This window comes from Semicossyphus pulcher, unplaced genomic scaffold (assembly GCF_022749685.1).
Source record: "Semicossyphus pulcher isolate SPU_LCO1_2020_fin unplaced genomic scaffold, fSemPul1.0.p SCAF_6, whole genome shotgun sequence".
NCBI lineage: Eukaryota > Metazoa > Chordata > Actinopteri > Labriformes > Labridae > Semicossyphus > Semicossyphus pulcher.
This window is the reverse complement of record NW_027211737.1, coordinates 17,080,196-17,096,176: the sequence shown is the minus strand read 5'-3', so window position 1 is coordinate 17,096,176 and position 15,981 is coordinate 17,080,196. Positions and strand designations below refer to the sequence as shown.

The 15,981-nt window shown below is 38.7% G+C and overlaps 3 protein-coding genes across 3 annotated transcripts in view; 2 read left to right on the top strand and 1 right to left on the bottom strand.

Annotated features, from left to right (window-relative positions):
* The first annotated feature begins 849 nt into the window (after positions 1-849).
* On the top strand, positions 850-6,045 carry wdr31 (WD repeat domain 31). The gene is made up of 10 exons (XM_069683551.1): positions 850-934; positions 1,725-1,795; positions 2,075-2,207; positions 2,458-2,532; positions 2,635-2,779; positions 3,447-3,547; positions 3,663-3,730; positions 4,405-4,546; positions 4,856-5,018; positions 5,135-6,045. Exons 2-10 carry the CDS (start codon positions 1,749-1,751, stop codon positions 5,335-5,337), a joined length of 1,077 nt encoding a protein of 358 aa, XP_069539652.1. The 5' UTR covers positions 850-934; positions 1,725-1,748; the 3' UTR covers positions 5,338-6,045.
* A 1,400-nt stretch (positions 6,046-7,445) lies between these two features.
* Positions 7,446-13,554, bottom strand: bri3bp (bri3 binding protein). The gene is made up of 3 exons (XM_069683785.1): positions 13,252-13,554; positions 11,630-11,732; positions 7,446-11,495 (listed from the first exon to the last, which is right to left on the bottom strand). The coding sequence occupies exons 1-3, from the start codon at positions 13,426-13,428 to the stop codon at positions 11,074-11,076; spliced, it is 702 nt and encodes a 233-aa protein (XP_069539886.1). The 5' UTR covers positions 13,429-13,554; the 3' UTR covers positions 7,446-11,073.
* A 1,921-nt stretch (positions 13,555-15,475) lies between these two features.
* Positions 15,476-15,981, top strand: part of stpg2 (sperm-tail PG-rich repeat containing 2) — a 55,179-nt gene continuing 54,673 nt past the window's right edge. Inside the window, exon 1 of the mRNA XM_069683788.1 lies at positions 15,476-15,581. Within this exon, the coding sequence (XP_069539889.1) occupies positions 15,476-15,581 (106 nt within the window). The remainder of the gene's footprint in view (positions 15,582-15,981) is intronic.

Below are 15,981 nucleotides of genomic sequence, written 5' to 3'. Positions count from 1 at the left end.
ATTTATGGTGCCCATGCTGTATACTCTTTATTCTGGACTTTCTTGCATCCCTCTTTGACGAAGATAAAAGCAAGAGGCTGAGAAATTTGTTATATCTGCAAATGAAAGCCAGCATTTGGTCATTGTTACCTCTCATCAAACAGCAAATGGATGGCACAACAAATGTAAATAGCTACACTTTGTCAGATTAGACTAGCCCTATTACACTGTATATAACAGCCATTGTGTGTTTAGAAGCATGTACAAAAGGCCAGATAACTGCACCAAGCATAGGCCTACTATTACCTTAAGACCCCCAGGTGCTCAAAACACCCAAAGATATAGTGTGGAAGTTATTTAGTAGTACTTTTTATCACTTGTGCATTTAGTAAAGAAATACAGGATGCATGCTTTACTAAAGCTTAATATGAAACGATTATAAGGGCCTAAAGGTTGGTCCTCCTCCATTGCCTTGTTTTTAAGGTCAGGCTTTTAAAAAGTATACATGTATTAATAATAAGTAAAATGGATGTAAATGTAGGAAACGAGCACAAAGGCAGCAAAAATCATAAAAGTGTACATCAGACTTTTATTTTGTAAGGAAAAACCAGTCGATTACTTCCGGCCCCGTGTCACGTGACCTCACCTTCGCCTAGATACGAGAAAGCGTCGTTCCATGGTCGCTACGGAGGGAGGGATGGGTCTGTGTAGTTAAAAGACCCTTCTGTGCACTTTCCCACGCAGTTAGGACAACTTACTATCATGGCAGTCTGCAGGAAACGCACCTCGGTTGTATCGAAAACGACTCTAGCAAGTTTTAACGTTTGTATATCTAGGTTTTGGTGCTACTAGTGCATTGATTTATCTTGGCATGACGGATGAAGATTAGTTAGCATGCTGCTTTGCTAGCATCGTTGCCTCAGCGTCACATAGCGACCACACCTGCCAGTGACAGGTAAGAGATTTATCTTCACTTTATATCGAGGACTGCGTGCTAACTACGAGTCAAAAGGGCATTTTTTTATTATGAGTAATTACGTTTAAAATTCTTTGTTGTTGTTGCGTAACTATTACCAGCACAGTTCATAGCAGGTGTTTTCGAGCGACTAATTCCTTGTGACAGTAATGATGCGGCTCTAATAGGATTTGAGCCCTCTCCTTCCTGTCGATTTGTTTGAGGAGTACGCTGGGATAATGAGGGAGGAGCTTAGCTGTGTGTGTGTGTGTGTGTGTGTGTGTGTGTGTGTGTGTGTGTGTGCGTGCGTGTGTGTTTGTGAAAGTAGTGTTTGCGTGAGAACTTGTGGTTTAATCTTACTTCGATGACTGTTCTGTCCCACACTTTTGCAAGATATTTCACAACAAGAGAATTAGATTGGGATGTGTGATATATAGGTGAACCTTAAATAACAACACTATTTAATTGTCAGGGAAAGAAAATTGTTACATCATTATATCCTAACAAAGTGCCAATGATACATTCTTAAGTCACAGTATTAGTATAATTAAATATTCAATCAAGTTAATCAGTCCTCAGTCAACGACCTCAGATAGCAATGATGCCTTCAGTGTGTGTTTACATGGTTTGTGTTTAATGTGATTATTGCTATTAAAGGAACATTTCTCTAACTGAGCTTTTTAGTTTCAGAAAGTTTCATTGCTGTCGATCATTACCACTTACTGCAGGGGAGTCATTTTGCAGCTGTGATTGTGTCCGAGTTTTAATGGTATTTCTTTCTCTGTTTTAGTGTGGCTGCAGTATCCTGGCAGATATGGGCAAACTACAGAGCAAGTTTCGCAAGAGGTCTGAGCTCTACAGGTGAGATGTGTGCACTAAGGAACAGCTTCTGTAGCTACTTAAGATTCAAATAAATTGCATATAGCAGTGAGGCAGCTCCTGAAACAATGTTTCGAAACATATTTGCTCCCTGGTAAGTTCATTCCTATTGGATGGGTGTAGCAGATACCAGTATATTGCTTGCTGTGTAAGGATAGTTGTTAATACAGTGTAGTATAAGTAGTAGTAGTATAGTATGTTGAATGTCTATGGAGAAGTGTCATCAACATTTTTTTCTACTTTTTTTGTGTGTGTGTTTAGGGCATCTCAGGGGGAGAAGGCAGATAATACCTTTGACAGTCAGGTGGTGCAGTATGAACCTGCCCATCAAGGGTCCGTAAACACTGTCACCAATCTCAGCCCGGATCTGTGTGTTTCTGGAGGGACTGACCAGGTAAATATATCCATATGCACTAGAAGTAGACAAAGACTTCAAAATAAAAGAATCTTAATAACCGTATTAATTTACTATTAATGATAATAATAATAATAATTAATAATTGTTTTTTTTAGAGAAGTAACATGTTAAACAGTAATGAACCCAAAAGACTGAAATAAGAGTCTGACATTTTGTGGAAAATCCTTACATATGTGGCGATTATTGTGTGTGCATATTTTATGTGTGTATGTGTGTGTCCCCGTAGGCTGTGGTGTTGTATGACTGGAAACAAGGCCGGATGTGTCAGTCCTTCCAGGGTCACAACAGAGAGGTTACCAAGGTAACATCAATACTGTATGTGCGCAAATTGATAAAGGTTTGACGCTGTTCTAAGCACATGTACGCATCCTCTGGTCTTTTTTTTCCTCTGTCTGTTTGCCAGGTACTATGTTATCCAGGCAGTACATGGATCTTTAGTGCCTCACGGGACAAGACTGTTCTGATGTGGGACCTAAACCAGGGGGATGAACCCATTCAGGAATTTTGTGGCCATGAGTTGGTGGTCAATGGAGTAGCGATTAGCCCTGGTACACAGACACAGACACACACACACACACACACATTGAGTCTTCCCCTCATGAGTGAATACTTAAACTGACTTTTTTTTACTGTTTTTTATTCCTTAAGATGAAATAGAAATCTGTGGCATATAGTGTGCCAGAATTCATAACAAAACAAAAAGTTTTAATACCGTAAGTAATTTAATATATCTATGTGCTTATAGCGTCGTATTCATCTTTAATCATAGCTTACAAAAACACAGGATGAACTGCAGTCTTCAAAGTTAAAAAATATCTGTACATTTTGGCCACCAATCACTGCAGCACTTAAAATAAAAAGAGTTTTGAGTATAGATCTATTTTGAGATGTGACAGAGAGAGCTTGAAAGTGCTGAAGGCAGAGGAAATATCTCTGAACTGATCTCACTTCTTGGTCAGTAAAGATTTTGCTGCAGTAAATTTAGCATCATATCAACAGAATACATGTGGTGATATATCTGTTATCTGTTATGATATCTGTTTAATATGTAACAATTTTACATGTCTTCACATATTTATCTCGTGAGTTTTTTAATACTCCTGGGGCTTCAGATGCTTTTGCCTTTCAGAGAGATGTAGTCATTTTATACACAGTCTTGTTTAGTTGACATTCTTAATGTGCACTGAACATACCTGTTTTTAATTTGGTTTCCAGATGGGAGGAAGCTGTGCACAGGTTCTCGTGACAACTGGATGTGTCTGTGGGATATAGAGTCTGCAAAATGTGAACATAGACACAACATTTCTCGAAACCTGGTGAGATGATAGTGTGTGTTTATATGTGCACATAACTTTGTATAAATACTGATTTAAAGAATGAAATCAAATGTCAATCAATGTGACTTCTCTGAGTTCTTTTTCCTCTGTCCAGGTTACTCATGTGTGTTGGGTGCCAGGCAGCTCCTCTGTAGTCCAGACATCTGAGGATAAGACCATCAGGTACAGAGAGATTTGCTACTGCATCTATATTACTGTGGATGCACATGTGCCACCTGCATTATGGCAAGATGAAGGAAATTCAGTGATTTTTTTGCACTTGGTAATGTGAAATATGCTCACTTGTTCTTTTAAACATGTAAAGCAAAAAAGTTGTGTTGCATGTTACAGGGTAATAACAATAAGTATTGATATCAAAGTGACACAGAGACTCTCAGTGGGACAACAGTGTAGAGTGGAGTCTGTTCCATCGTCCCATTTCTTGTGTGTCTTGAAAACTTAGGCAGATTAAACCAGTTCATGTTCTTACTGTTAATCAGTCAGAGGTGAGTTCCAGTCCCAGCTGGCTTAACCATTTGGACTGGGAAATTGTCTCACCTAGTTGTTGCTCTGTACCGCTTTCTAATTTGCTGACCTGACCTAATCTCTTATCTCATCATACTGTCTCTGCCTCTGGTGAAGATGTGTGTTTACATGCTTACCTGCTCTTATCCCAACAAGCTCAGCCAAAATTGACCTATTGCACCTATAGTAGCCAGTTGGAAAATGGGAGGCGGTATTAAGTCCTGGGATTGTGCCTTTCCCAAAATATTAGGGCGATGATGTGAATGTGAACACATACATTATGTGCCTGAGTTAGTGTATTTGTACAATACTTTACTTGTGTCTGTGTACAGGGTGTGGGACAGCCGTGCGTGGCAGGTGACCAACACTTTTCCGGCCAAGCAATACATCCAGACTCACTGTGACGTTTCTCCGAATGGAAACTACTTGGTGTCCAGCAGCAACGGCTTTGGAGGCCAGGGCTGTGAAGCTACGGTGAGACCACTGGAAGTGTTTGTGTGGTGGTTGTTTGTCCTGGTGTAGCTGTACAGATGGTGAATAGATGCGGGTGTCTGCAGGATGGTGCCTTAACTAGTGTGAAATCTTGCACTGATAAATAAGAAAGGACAGTTAATACCAGTTTTTCTTATTTTCATTTGGTAATATTGGTTAAATATGATAATTTTTTGAATATATGAATACTAGAGGAAGTATACTAGAGATCAGATTTCAAGTAATTCTGCAGCCTGAAAAAAAGTTGTCAGTTGTCATTAGTTCTCAGTGAAGTTGTGTGTGTCTTATTAGCTCTGGGACCTGCGTCAGCCCGGCTGTAAAGTTGTGGAGTACAGAGGCCACCTCCAGACCACCGCCTGCTGTGTGTTTATGCCTGTGGCTCCTGGCGGCACAGCTCGGGTAGCAACATCCTCCCATGACAGCTCTGTCAAAATCTGGGATCAGAACACAGCAGGTAACACCCAGTCATGGATGGAAACACTTATTTACAGAAACAAACACATGGACACAAACACCGACACGGTTTACACTAACTCTCCACCAACCTTTCCTCTTTCATCCTCTGTTCAGTCTGCTTAGGGACGTTGGCTCTGGATGGTGCAGGTCCCCTTGTTTCTCTGGCTCCCAGCGACTCCAGCAGTCTGCTCTGTGCCAGCTTTAACTCCGGCATCCACCATATCCAGGTGGGACAGGGATCGAACCAGGCTCAGGGTTCTGGAGCAGGTTCAGGTGGAGCTGGTGGCCTGGACGTAAAACTTGTGGCTCGCTTCTGATACTCGAGAAGAGCCTGGAGCCACTTGTAATCCTGCTCTCTGTACAGCCAGTGACTCATGAAAACCAGAAGAAAAATGTGTTTGTTTTTTTACTATTTTACATGTTTCTAGTGACATTTTTGTGCTACTAGTCTGCCATACAGCGAAGAATGACAGCAGAGGAAAGGACAGGAGGATGCTGCTGTGACTGGAGGATGCAGCTGTTGCCACCTAGATGCCCATCATAGCTGCTGTCCTGGTCTGTAAGTCCCATTACCTGTTAACTGAAGAGACTATAAACAACAAAATGATCCTGCCTGGATTGCTGCCTTTCTGAACTAAGATTGAATAACTGTGGACTCAAATTTTTTAAAGCACCCTATGAGCAGGAAAATGAGCCATTTGGTCAGGTGTTACTTTTCATACTAAGAGTATGTTATTAGTTGTTCCTGGATAAAATGTATTAGGTGAAGTCACACTTGCAGTCTTATTTAACACCTTTTAAAAAGTTGTTTACATTACTGTTATAGATTAACGAGGAAGAAATGTATGTTAATAATAATATGACAGTTGAAAAACATGAACTGTAGCTTTAACCTGTACAGTGTTAGACCAAATGCCTATGACACCAGACTGTAAACAATGCTTTCTTTTCTGTTAGAATTCATAAAGATTTGAATGATACAGATTCTGATGTCTGTTAACTGAAGCTGACTGATAGCTGGTGTTTGGTGCAGATATCCAGTATATTTACATTTTAGAATTACTATGCAAAATACTTCAGTAATTCCCTTTTTAATAAAACATTGTTATATTATAAACAAATGGGATTAAAAAATAAAATATAAAATCCACTGGCAGTTAGTTACTTAAGATACTGTTTGATCAACATTGATAGAAATGTAAGGATTTTTTTATGGTGCTTTGTTTGAAAGGTCAAACCAGTAACGCCAGCAAACTAATGTAAATATCAGCATCCTTAAGAGTGTGAATTTGGCTGCACATTACATTCCTACCTGACCTGATCATCTTCATATGATTTAAAGCACTTTTCAGCAGCTTAACAACAAAACAATTAATTTATTTGTGGATATCTAGGTGACCACCTCTCGAAGACAGTGCTATAACATCATCAAACATTTCAAATACAGTTTGGGTATTTATAGCTCAAATCATCACCAGCATGAAGCAACAAATGAGGCATTGTGTATCATGCTTAAGAAGTAAATCTTTGTATCTGCTGAGACTTTAAACAAGGTCACAGACTTGCATTTTATAAGCAACTTGCATACTGTCATTAAATATGAAGGCTTACTTCATGTCGTGAGTACTACGAGTCAATTAAATCATTCATGATATACAAACACACGAGCTCACTCTGAGAGATGTATCTCTATGCAAATCAATTACACGCACAGTGTTAGAAAAAAACATAGAGCCCTCTTTCAGAGTAACATAACTGATGATGTCAAACTGGGACATGTCAGTGGCATGTTTTTTTTAACAGGTTTACACCTCAAATGCTGCTTCAAATTTTCTCTCACATATTTTCTTTATGGGTACCATGACAATCTGTTAAAAGAGTGGACTTCCCCTGCTCAGGTTTGTCCCAACTGTTTTTAATCATCACTACACGACGTTTGCCTGCTGTGAGCTTGTTTGAGGTCATTTTTTTTACAGTAATAGGATCACCTAATATTATGATTAAAATATATATTTTTTAAGTATTCAGCAAGTCTGATGGCATAGTTGAACCTTTAAAAAAAGGCTCTCTGTAAGATAAGGATTTGTATGGTATTTTTTTTTACATTTTTTCTAACATCAGCAGCTAGGAAACACTGATTAACAGTGCCACCTAGTGTCAGAAATATCGTCGTTACCATCAAATATTGTGAACATACACAGTAAAAGACAGTTTTGAGTGATTCATTTGAATATTAGAAACAATAAAAACAAATCACCCTTTCATCTCAAACCAGACTTTAAATAGTTTCACTATATATGTAGACTGAAAGGTCACACTTTTCAGTTGCCTACACCCAAATTCTAAAATAGTTTAGATTACTGTAACACTGAACACACTTTTGAGGGCTCTCACATCTGTATAAAATGATGAATGAATCAAAAAGTGAAACACTTTGTCTTACTGTGGTGTTTAATTTATTCAAATCTGGACCTCATTTTCACTTTGACCACAAAAAAAGAACCATTTAGCCATCAACAGGTTTTGATACACACTCATCCCCACTACAGAGACAACAGCAGGCAGAACAGTTTGGTGCATCACACGTCACTGAAGTACAGAAAGGTTTGGATAAAAAAAGGTCTAAAAATAAACTCAGGAAATAAAAATAACTCACTCAAGATTCAACAGATACAAACAACTGATTTAAAAAAAAAAAATGCATTATTGGCACGGCATGTTATAAAAAGCAGGCTTCATGGAATAATATGAAGAAGTAGGATACAGTACAATACATGTATGGAATTAGTAGCCATTCAACAGAGAATAAATATAATCTGAATGTAGCATTCAATACAGAGCAGATGGTAACAGAGAGATCCATGAATCTAAACATCTAAGTGGTAAATGAGAGGGTCTATGGCTAGTGGCTATTTAAGCTTACTGGTTTTTTTGTCCTTCAAACTGACCTTTTTTTTTTTTAAGTAAAAGACATGATTAATTAATTATTATTAGTGTGAGAGAACTCGAGTGCACTCCAAAGGAAAGCAGTTACAGTCCTCGTTCCTTCAATAATAACATGATTATTACTACTCATCTACACCTTCATAAATTATACATGCTGTCATTTGTAAGACATACACAAGTCATTGGCTACACACTGTAACCAAACACTGTAAGACACCAGTTCAAGTTAGCGTTTCCTCTCTGTCATTTTACAGATTTGAATATTTGCCAACATATCAGAAATATTCAGAGATCATTAAATGGACAGAACGGCAGAGGTGATGGAAGGAGTGAAAAACTCATCGAGGGTTTGCGTCCAGTTTACTCTTGTAATGTAAAACACCACTCATACAAGTGTGATCATTTGGTCATACAGTACAGTCATCAGTGCAATATTGACTATTTATAATACAAATCCCTAATATAATTAACTTCTGGCTAATTTATCACACATCACATTTTGGAAGGTTTCTCTACTTAAGCAGTCAACGACATGAATGACATAATATCATAGGCATAAAAACATGGCATGCAAGAAAAGCCCAGATTACTTTGGCCAACTGGATGACAGTACCTGGGTGGGGGTTTACTGCGAGGGGCGTGTATGGAGTCAACCTGCATTTAAATACTAAACTATTTTTGTTGCATTTTGTTGACACCAAGCCTTCATTACAAGATAAGGATGAAAAGCACAATATGTCTTATGAGAATATCTGAATCCAGACATTAGACACAATACATGACAAAGCAACTATAGTGGTTATTATCTGAATGTGCTGAGGACACTGAACCCTTACTACTCTTAAAAATGAGGGGTAAAAAATGCATATCAAAGATTTTCATACATACTGAGAGTTGTTGCGATATTTGTTAATTTGAGTGCCAAGAGTATAAATACTAGTTGGTTCTTTGGCCTCAGCAGTGTCTCCAACTATAATATTACTCACTTGTGGCCTCTTACAGTCCATCTTTCTCATGAGACACTGACAGCAACACTTCTACCCAAAATCTGCACAGCATTAGGGTCGTCTGTATAAAAACATATTAAAGTTCCAGATTATATAAATTGAAATGACAAAAAAAAAAAAAGTGCTAGTGAGAGGAGGGGAAGGGAAGGGAGGGGGGTCCCAGTGTTTTTGGACAGTTCATGATAAGAAGCATAAAAAAGGCAGAAATAATAAAGATACAAAAAGTCCTACCACTAAGCACAGTTTCAACCTAATGTTACTGCATGTATCAATCAGGCTGGTTGTAAATCTCTTGTTAAATAGATAAGAGCCATAATCAGATCTTTATATTTAAATCATAAACAGCGGGGTCAAATGGGGTCGTACGTACAAGCTTGTATTGTTGCCATAGAATTAAAGGCACTAGACCTAATTTAATAAATAATCATGTTGAGAATTGGATCTAATTTACACTCACCAGCCACTTCATTAGGTACACCTGTAAAATCTAATACAATTCAATACAACAGCACTGCCATGGATTCTATGATATGAAGTTTTGTTGAGAGTCAGACGTGTGTGAATGAAATTATGTCTATCACTGAGGCCATAGTTAAATGTGGTGTTGTACTAACTTATGTTGAGATGTGTCTATTTTTTTGCCTTCCCCTATTTACATACATGAGGGGGCCAGAGTATTAGAAACACCTCTGAATATAATGCAGCTCAGTACAGCCCCACCACCAGTTATGACAGTGACGCTGAAATATCATTGAATTAACACCTCTACGACAGCTTAGAAAAAAGCCTGTACATTACAGGCAACATAAAAGCAAATCTTATGGCTGAGCTGGTGTATTGGATTACATTAGGTTTTTCAGGTGTACCTCATAAAGTGGCCGGTGAGTGTACTTTACTATTCTTATCCTCCTTTGTGGATTATTTGCTTGTGCTTGCACATATCAAAATCTGAACAACGTAAGAACAACTAGCTGCACTTTAAATCCCAACAAAGTCACATGCATCAAAAGTATCAAACTGATGATTGTAAAGCTGGATTTGGTCTAACACAATAACATTGTGAGTTCAACATGATGCAAGAACACAAACTGTGCACCCATTTATCATTAAGGTTTGAGTTCAAACAAAATCTGAAACACTGACGTGACTCAAAGAGACCAAGACGTGATTTTAATATACTTGATGTCTCTTCTCCAATTCTATGTGTGTTGGTTGAGTCCCTGAGATGTTGCTGCATTTTCTCCTCGTCTGATGGTGACTTTTTGATACGGTGCTTTTCAAAATGTTCAAGTTTTACACACACGCACATTTATGCATGTACACACACATTCAGGTCACACGGATGCATTAACCCACACACACAATGAAAAAGAGGTCCTGATGTCAAACTATTGCCACTATTGAACGATGAGTTACAGAAACAAACTACATCTACATGATTTCAACATTTTGGATGGAACAATGGAATAAATAAATCTTATTTTGAACAACTATCTAACATCTCAAGGATTTTTACATATTAGAAATACGTTTGTATCGGTCCCCTGCATCATACACCCAACCCCGCTCCTTACTCCATTAGTTTCAAAAAGGGGAAAAATGTTTGTGGACAAACCTGTGTACCAATCGAACCCCCAGGTTATTCACAAGGATAGAAATAAACAAGGACACATAAATTATGCTTTAGCACAGGCATTGACAATTCTTATCCAAACAAAAAATTCAAGCCCCAACTTTGGATATTCTCAAAAGTAGCTGAGGCCAGCATTTAGAAAAACACGAACATCTCTCTGATCACTTCATAGATGTAGCAAAAAGCTTTCAAAGCCTCGAGACAAAACTAAAGTAAAAAGGTTGTTTGGTTGATTTGCGTAAGCTCTGAGTCAACTGTCCACACCTCTGAGGATTTTTAGGTATCCTGTAACTAAAATCAACTCAAGCAGTTAAAAGTTCAAATCTACATTTGTCCCCCATCTGACAATAGAGTAGTAAATACCCAGGAGTTGTGTTGCTGCAGATGTGCACAGGAAACAGCATTCTCACATCAGCTGCAGTTGGTTGTACAATATCCCCCCCCCTCCCCTTCATCCTGGCTGCCACCTACTGCTCACCGCTGCGTTCCAGGCCGTCTATGACGCGGCTCAGCCTAATGTTAAGCAGCCTGATCTGAGTGTCCAGGTGGTCGATTTTCTCTTCCAGTGAACCAGCACCGCCTCCACGACGCCAGTACGCTCCCACAGGCCCCGTCATGAAGTACACCGCCATGATGAAGCACAGCGGCAGCACCGCGCGCTCAGGGTCGCCCTCGAACTTCTGCAGGATGTAGAGGCAGGACAGGGCGAAGAGCAAGACACGAGCCAGCCAGAAGAAGCGGCCGAACACAGCGTGCAGCAGGTAAAAGAAACCCCCCAGAAACATGGAGAGGAACCAGTAAGCCAAGAGTACAGCTGCAACCAGGAGCAGGGCGCGGGCCGGAGAGTTGGTGAGGGATGTGGGGCTGAAGTAGTGACTGAGGTTAGAGGCTGCAGAGATGAGAAGAGAAAGACAAAGAGGAATATAAAAACAGCCAAAACTATACATTCTTGATTGCCAATACAACAACGTGTCTCTTTTTTGTCTTTGTAAGCAATGTCATTGTTATTTTTTTTAAACTTACAGTCAATGCCCATCACATCGAGCAAGTCTGACCAGATCTTCCAGATGGTGTCAAGAAAGGAGTCCACTCCATGGACAAACCTCTCTGTTGTTTTGGAGAAAAACTAAAATGCAGAGAAAAGGGTAAGACTGTTTAATTGTTACATTAAACCTTTTGTATGTACTACTAGTAAGCAGATTAATCATATAACATTAAAAATGAAACAAACCCACAGTGAAAAATAATAAAAGAAAAGAAAATATACTGTGAAAGTGTGTATTCTGTCTAGCAGGACCATATGTAATGAATATTTGACTTACTACAAGTGTATACACCGATCTGCTAGTACAAAAAAGGTCTGCAGTTTAGTAGTGCAATAGGGCACCATAGTTGTGCAATAATCTCACTGTAACTTCCTTTGGCTAAAGTATAAAGGAGCCTGTCAGCCTTAAAAGTGTGTCTATTTAAGATTATATTTAATAGAAATTAGCAGAACAATGCTTTGTTAGATTCTCACTCCAGCTGCTACCTGCCCATGTTGTACTGTCCTCTAAGGCCTACATTATGTAATAGACTGCATTAAAACATGGGACTTCAGATTTGAGGAAGTGACAACAGCTTTAGACGATTAAAAAACATTGCAGATTTTTGACATTTCAAGTGAAGTAATAAGAAAAAAAAGTAAAAGACAGAATCAGGCGCCTTTTTCCTCAAACTGTAAACTTATAATGAAGAAATCCATGCTATTCCCAACAAACTCCAACAGACTTGTCTCCCAGCTTGTAATCGCTTAAGTACATGTGTAATTAATGATATCAGGTATGTTCCAATATAGTTTAGTGTGCCAGTAAGCCACAGCAACCTTTTTAACCTGTACTTAGTTACGGTATATATCCGAAAGGTGTTTAATGTCACTTGGACGTCAACATCAGACTATCTACTGAATTTGCATATTGTTATCAATAAATCAGACAAACACTGACACAAGGCTTTCATTATACATTGTTCACAAGGACATATGTAAATAAATGCCGCCATCTTTACATTTCCCCCGCTGACAGTAAATAATCACGTGTGCAGCCCATAGACTGTATAAGTAAGGTGTAGCCTAAAATAATTTATTTTGGCGGCTACAGACAGGAACTAACATTAGATTTAAGAATGCAGGAAGTACAGCTAGACGAATGGGAGCATGCATGCAAATATCTGTCATTGAAAAGTGCTGCTTTCCAATAACTTGGAAAAGTAGTGAACATACAGAAACAGCTGTTACGGCGTGGATCAATGAGGCTACAAGCCATCAGTACGGTGACTTTAGATGCGGGTGCCGATGGGACTCAGTACAATGAATGACAATAAAAGCTCGTTGACAACACATTTAAGAATTCAGGTAACATATAAAAAACAACAAATTTTATTGTTTGCAAAAACGATAAACCACCTGACATCTTCTATAGGTTAATTAAAAATGGGATAAATGCTAATTTTTCAAAATGGCATCCGTGAAATTATTGGCAAGGCCCGCGCGCGCTTGTTTCCTGTTCGCCATTCTCAGACCACAAAACCATATCGGCCGGTCACGTTACCTTCTACAAGCCACAGCTAAAGTCACCTATTATTTTATATAATTACCCCACACTCACCTTGTATAACCCTCTAATGTTGTCCTCTCCGAAAACACTGCTCAGAGTCTGGTAGATGCCGTTAGCCGCTCGGCGGAAGCTGTTCTGGTTGCTGGTCCTGCTCCTGGCCGCTTCGGTTGTGCAAAACAGAGACGCGGAAAGCACCAAGAACACCACGGAAAACCTGATTCCCTTCATGGTACTAAAGCCCGAGGTATCAGACGGAAATGTGTTTCAAAAAAGGTTCAATAAAACGCAAGGTACAACGGGTAGTTAGCTGCCTAAAGTGACACCTTGCTGAGAGATGACAGACTGACTGTGATGGTGGTGATGACCCGTGCTGGCTTCAGGTACGCATCGTAAATTTCTACTTCTGCTTTCTGAATTGATCTTGTCGTCTTGTCGTGCTTTTCGGGAATACTGAATTATGATCGTTTGAGACAAGCTGTTGATATGTGGTTGATGATTCATTGCATCGATCAAACGACAGTTAGATTTTGTCTGTGGTATTGTGAAAACGATGTCACCATGTGCCTTAATTTGGGTTTGAATTTGTTAATTTGCAAAAGGCATTGCCCGTGTAGCTGTGGATTTAAATAAAGACTTACACGTATCACTAACTAAATATACCAAATGTATACAAATGCCTTTATAAGGCTAACACGTATTTTCCATTTCTCGGTGTATCGTCTAGTTTCTTTTTGACCTTTCCGATTACCATTAAAGTAATCATTTGTTTGTATGTGAATTTGAGGCAGGATAGACCTATCTGAAGCTTGCTGCTGCCCTCCAGTGTCGAAGTAGTCTCATTGGTGTCAACCTACTTGATTTTTGAATCGGTCTAGAAATTCCTGGTATTCTAATGAAAGCATCACTGCTGCTTTGTCCATGCATCTGTGTTCATTTTAGGTCAAATACATCTGTCTGTAGGATTCATTAACTTATTTTTAAAATCTTACCTGTCTATTGTACTTTTTTGCAGTAGAGTTGCTAATATAATACAGAAAATGTTTTTGCCTTGTTTTTCACCCAGGACCCAGATCTCAGAAAAGACAATAAATATTTTCTCTTCTATATTATTATGAACATCTTACTTACATTCTGAGACTTATTAGAAATAGTGTTACGAGTGCAGTTTTCAGAAAATGTCTTAAGTTCTGTTCTTACTGAGTTAGTATTGAAGTGAGGGAAGTCTTGTGTGAGCAATTGTAATCTGACTTTTTGTTTGGTTAGATTTAGCCTTTGACAAATTGATAAACATTGGATTTTATCTCTCTAACTCTTATCATTGTTATTTAGTGTACCAGTGATGAGTTGCCTACTGCAGTTACTATGATTATGTCAATAATGAAATACAATATTTGTATCCACTCTAGGATTATTATTGTTGTTGCTGTTTTATTGGATGCCCTGTTTTCTGAATATTTTTCACTTTGGGATGAACAACATTTGTTAAATCCAATACCAGTGTAAAAAAAATAGATGTAGTTCTCTACTGAGGGAGGCACTTGTTACTTTGATAACTTTCCCCTGAGTTCTCATTATACAAATCCTAACTACATTTTGGAGCAGACTCAGTGCGAGAGGAAGTAGGTCCAGACTGCAAATAATGATAATAACGGGAGAGGTGAGGTGACAAGAGTTGCACGTTAAGGCCAAATGTTGGAACAGCTGCTTTGAAAACAAAAACAAGCAGCGATGTTTTTGGCATTTGTCTCACCACAGTATTCACAGGTTTTACTGTTTAAATGAGCTCTAATTGGCTCCATCTACAAAATATGGATGGTTGGAGTCACCCACTAGATGGTAGGAGTGGACTATTGTAGCCCCTTGACACTAACCATTACACCAGATACATGGATAATAGCCTACTTGTACAACATACAGTGAAAATGAATTCCATGATGAATCAACTAATATGGGAGTAAAAAATGGTAACAATGCCAACAAAATAGAGAAAATATCACCAAGATAGTGTGAGTGAAGTCTCCTTTCTGCATCTGTTTCGTGACACCAGACGCTGTGTATCTAAGATATGTGGTATCCTAGCAACGACGCACGCCAGGTAACGCGGAGTGCAGAAATGGCAGCACTGGAAAGAGAGCAGTGAAGGAATGTTTTACCTGAACACATTTAATTAAGTGAGAGCTATACTTCGAGTTTGGGAGAGACTATAGCAGCTGTCTATACTGTACGAATGAACTTAAATTAAGAGTCCAGTCTGTTTAATCTCGGGTAAATTAAAATGTATGGACGAGCACCAAGAGTAACTTCAATGACACCAAGCGGTACTTCACCGACAGTTGGCCCCGGATCCTACGACATCACCCGGTACAAAACTGAAGTAGAAGGTAGGAATTAGCTAGTTCGCTACAATATAGACACGAATAAAAACGGTTGGTCTACTTTTGTGTCATTTCAACGTCTTCTTTTTTTTTGTCTGAGAAATGATTGGTCAAAATGAACATTAATTAAGTGAACCTAGCTAGCTGTAAATGAACATGCTAGCTACCAGGAAAACATGCTAGCTTATTGTTATGCATTGATAGCCTAAAGTTGGAATCACGTGATTTACATTAGAAATCATGTTCACCTTAAGGTATGTAGCTAATAAAAATGTAGTTGGCATTTTACATGTTCCTATATTCTCTTTATTCACTATAGTGCTTAAAACAACTGAATCAAAACAATTTAGTTTAAAAAAATATTTACAACATTTAATCTATAATAAACACCTATGAGCTGTTTGCG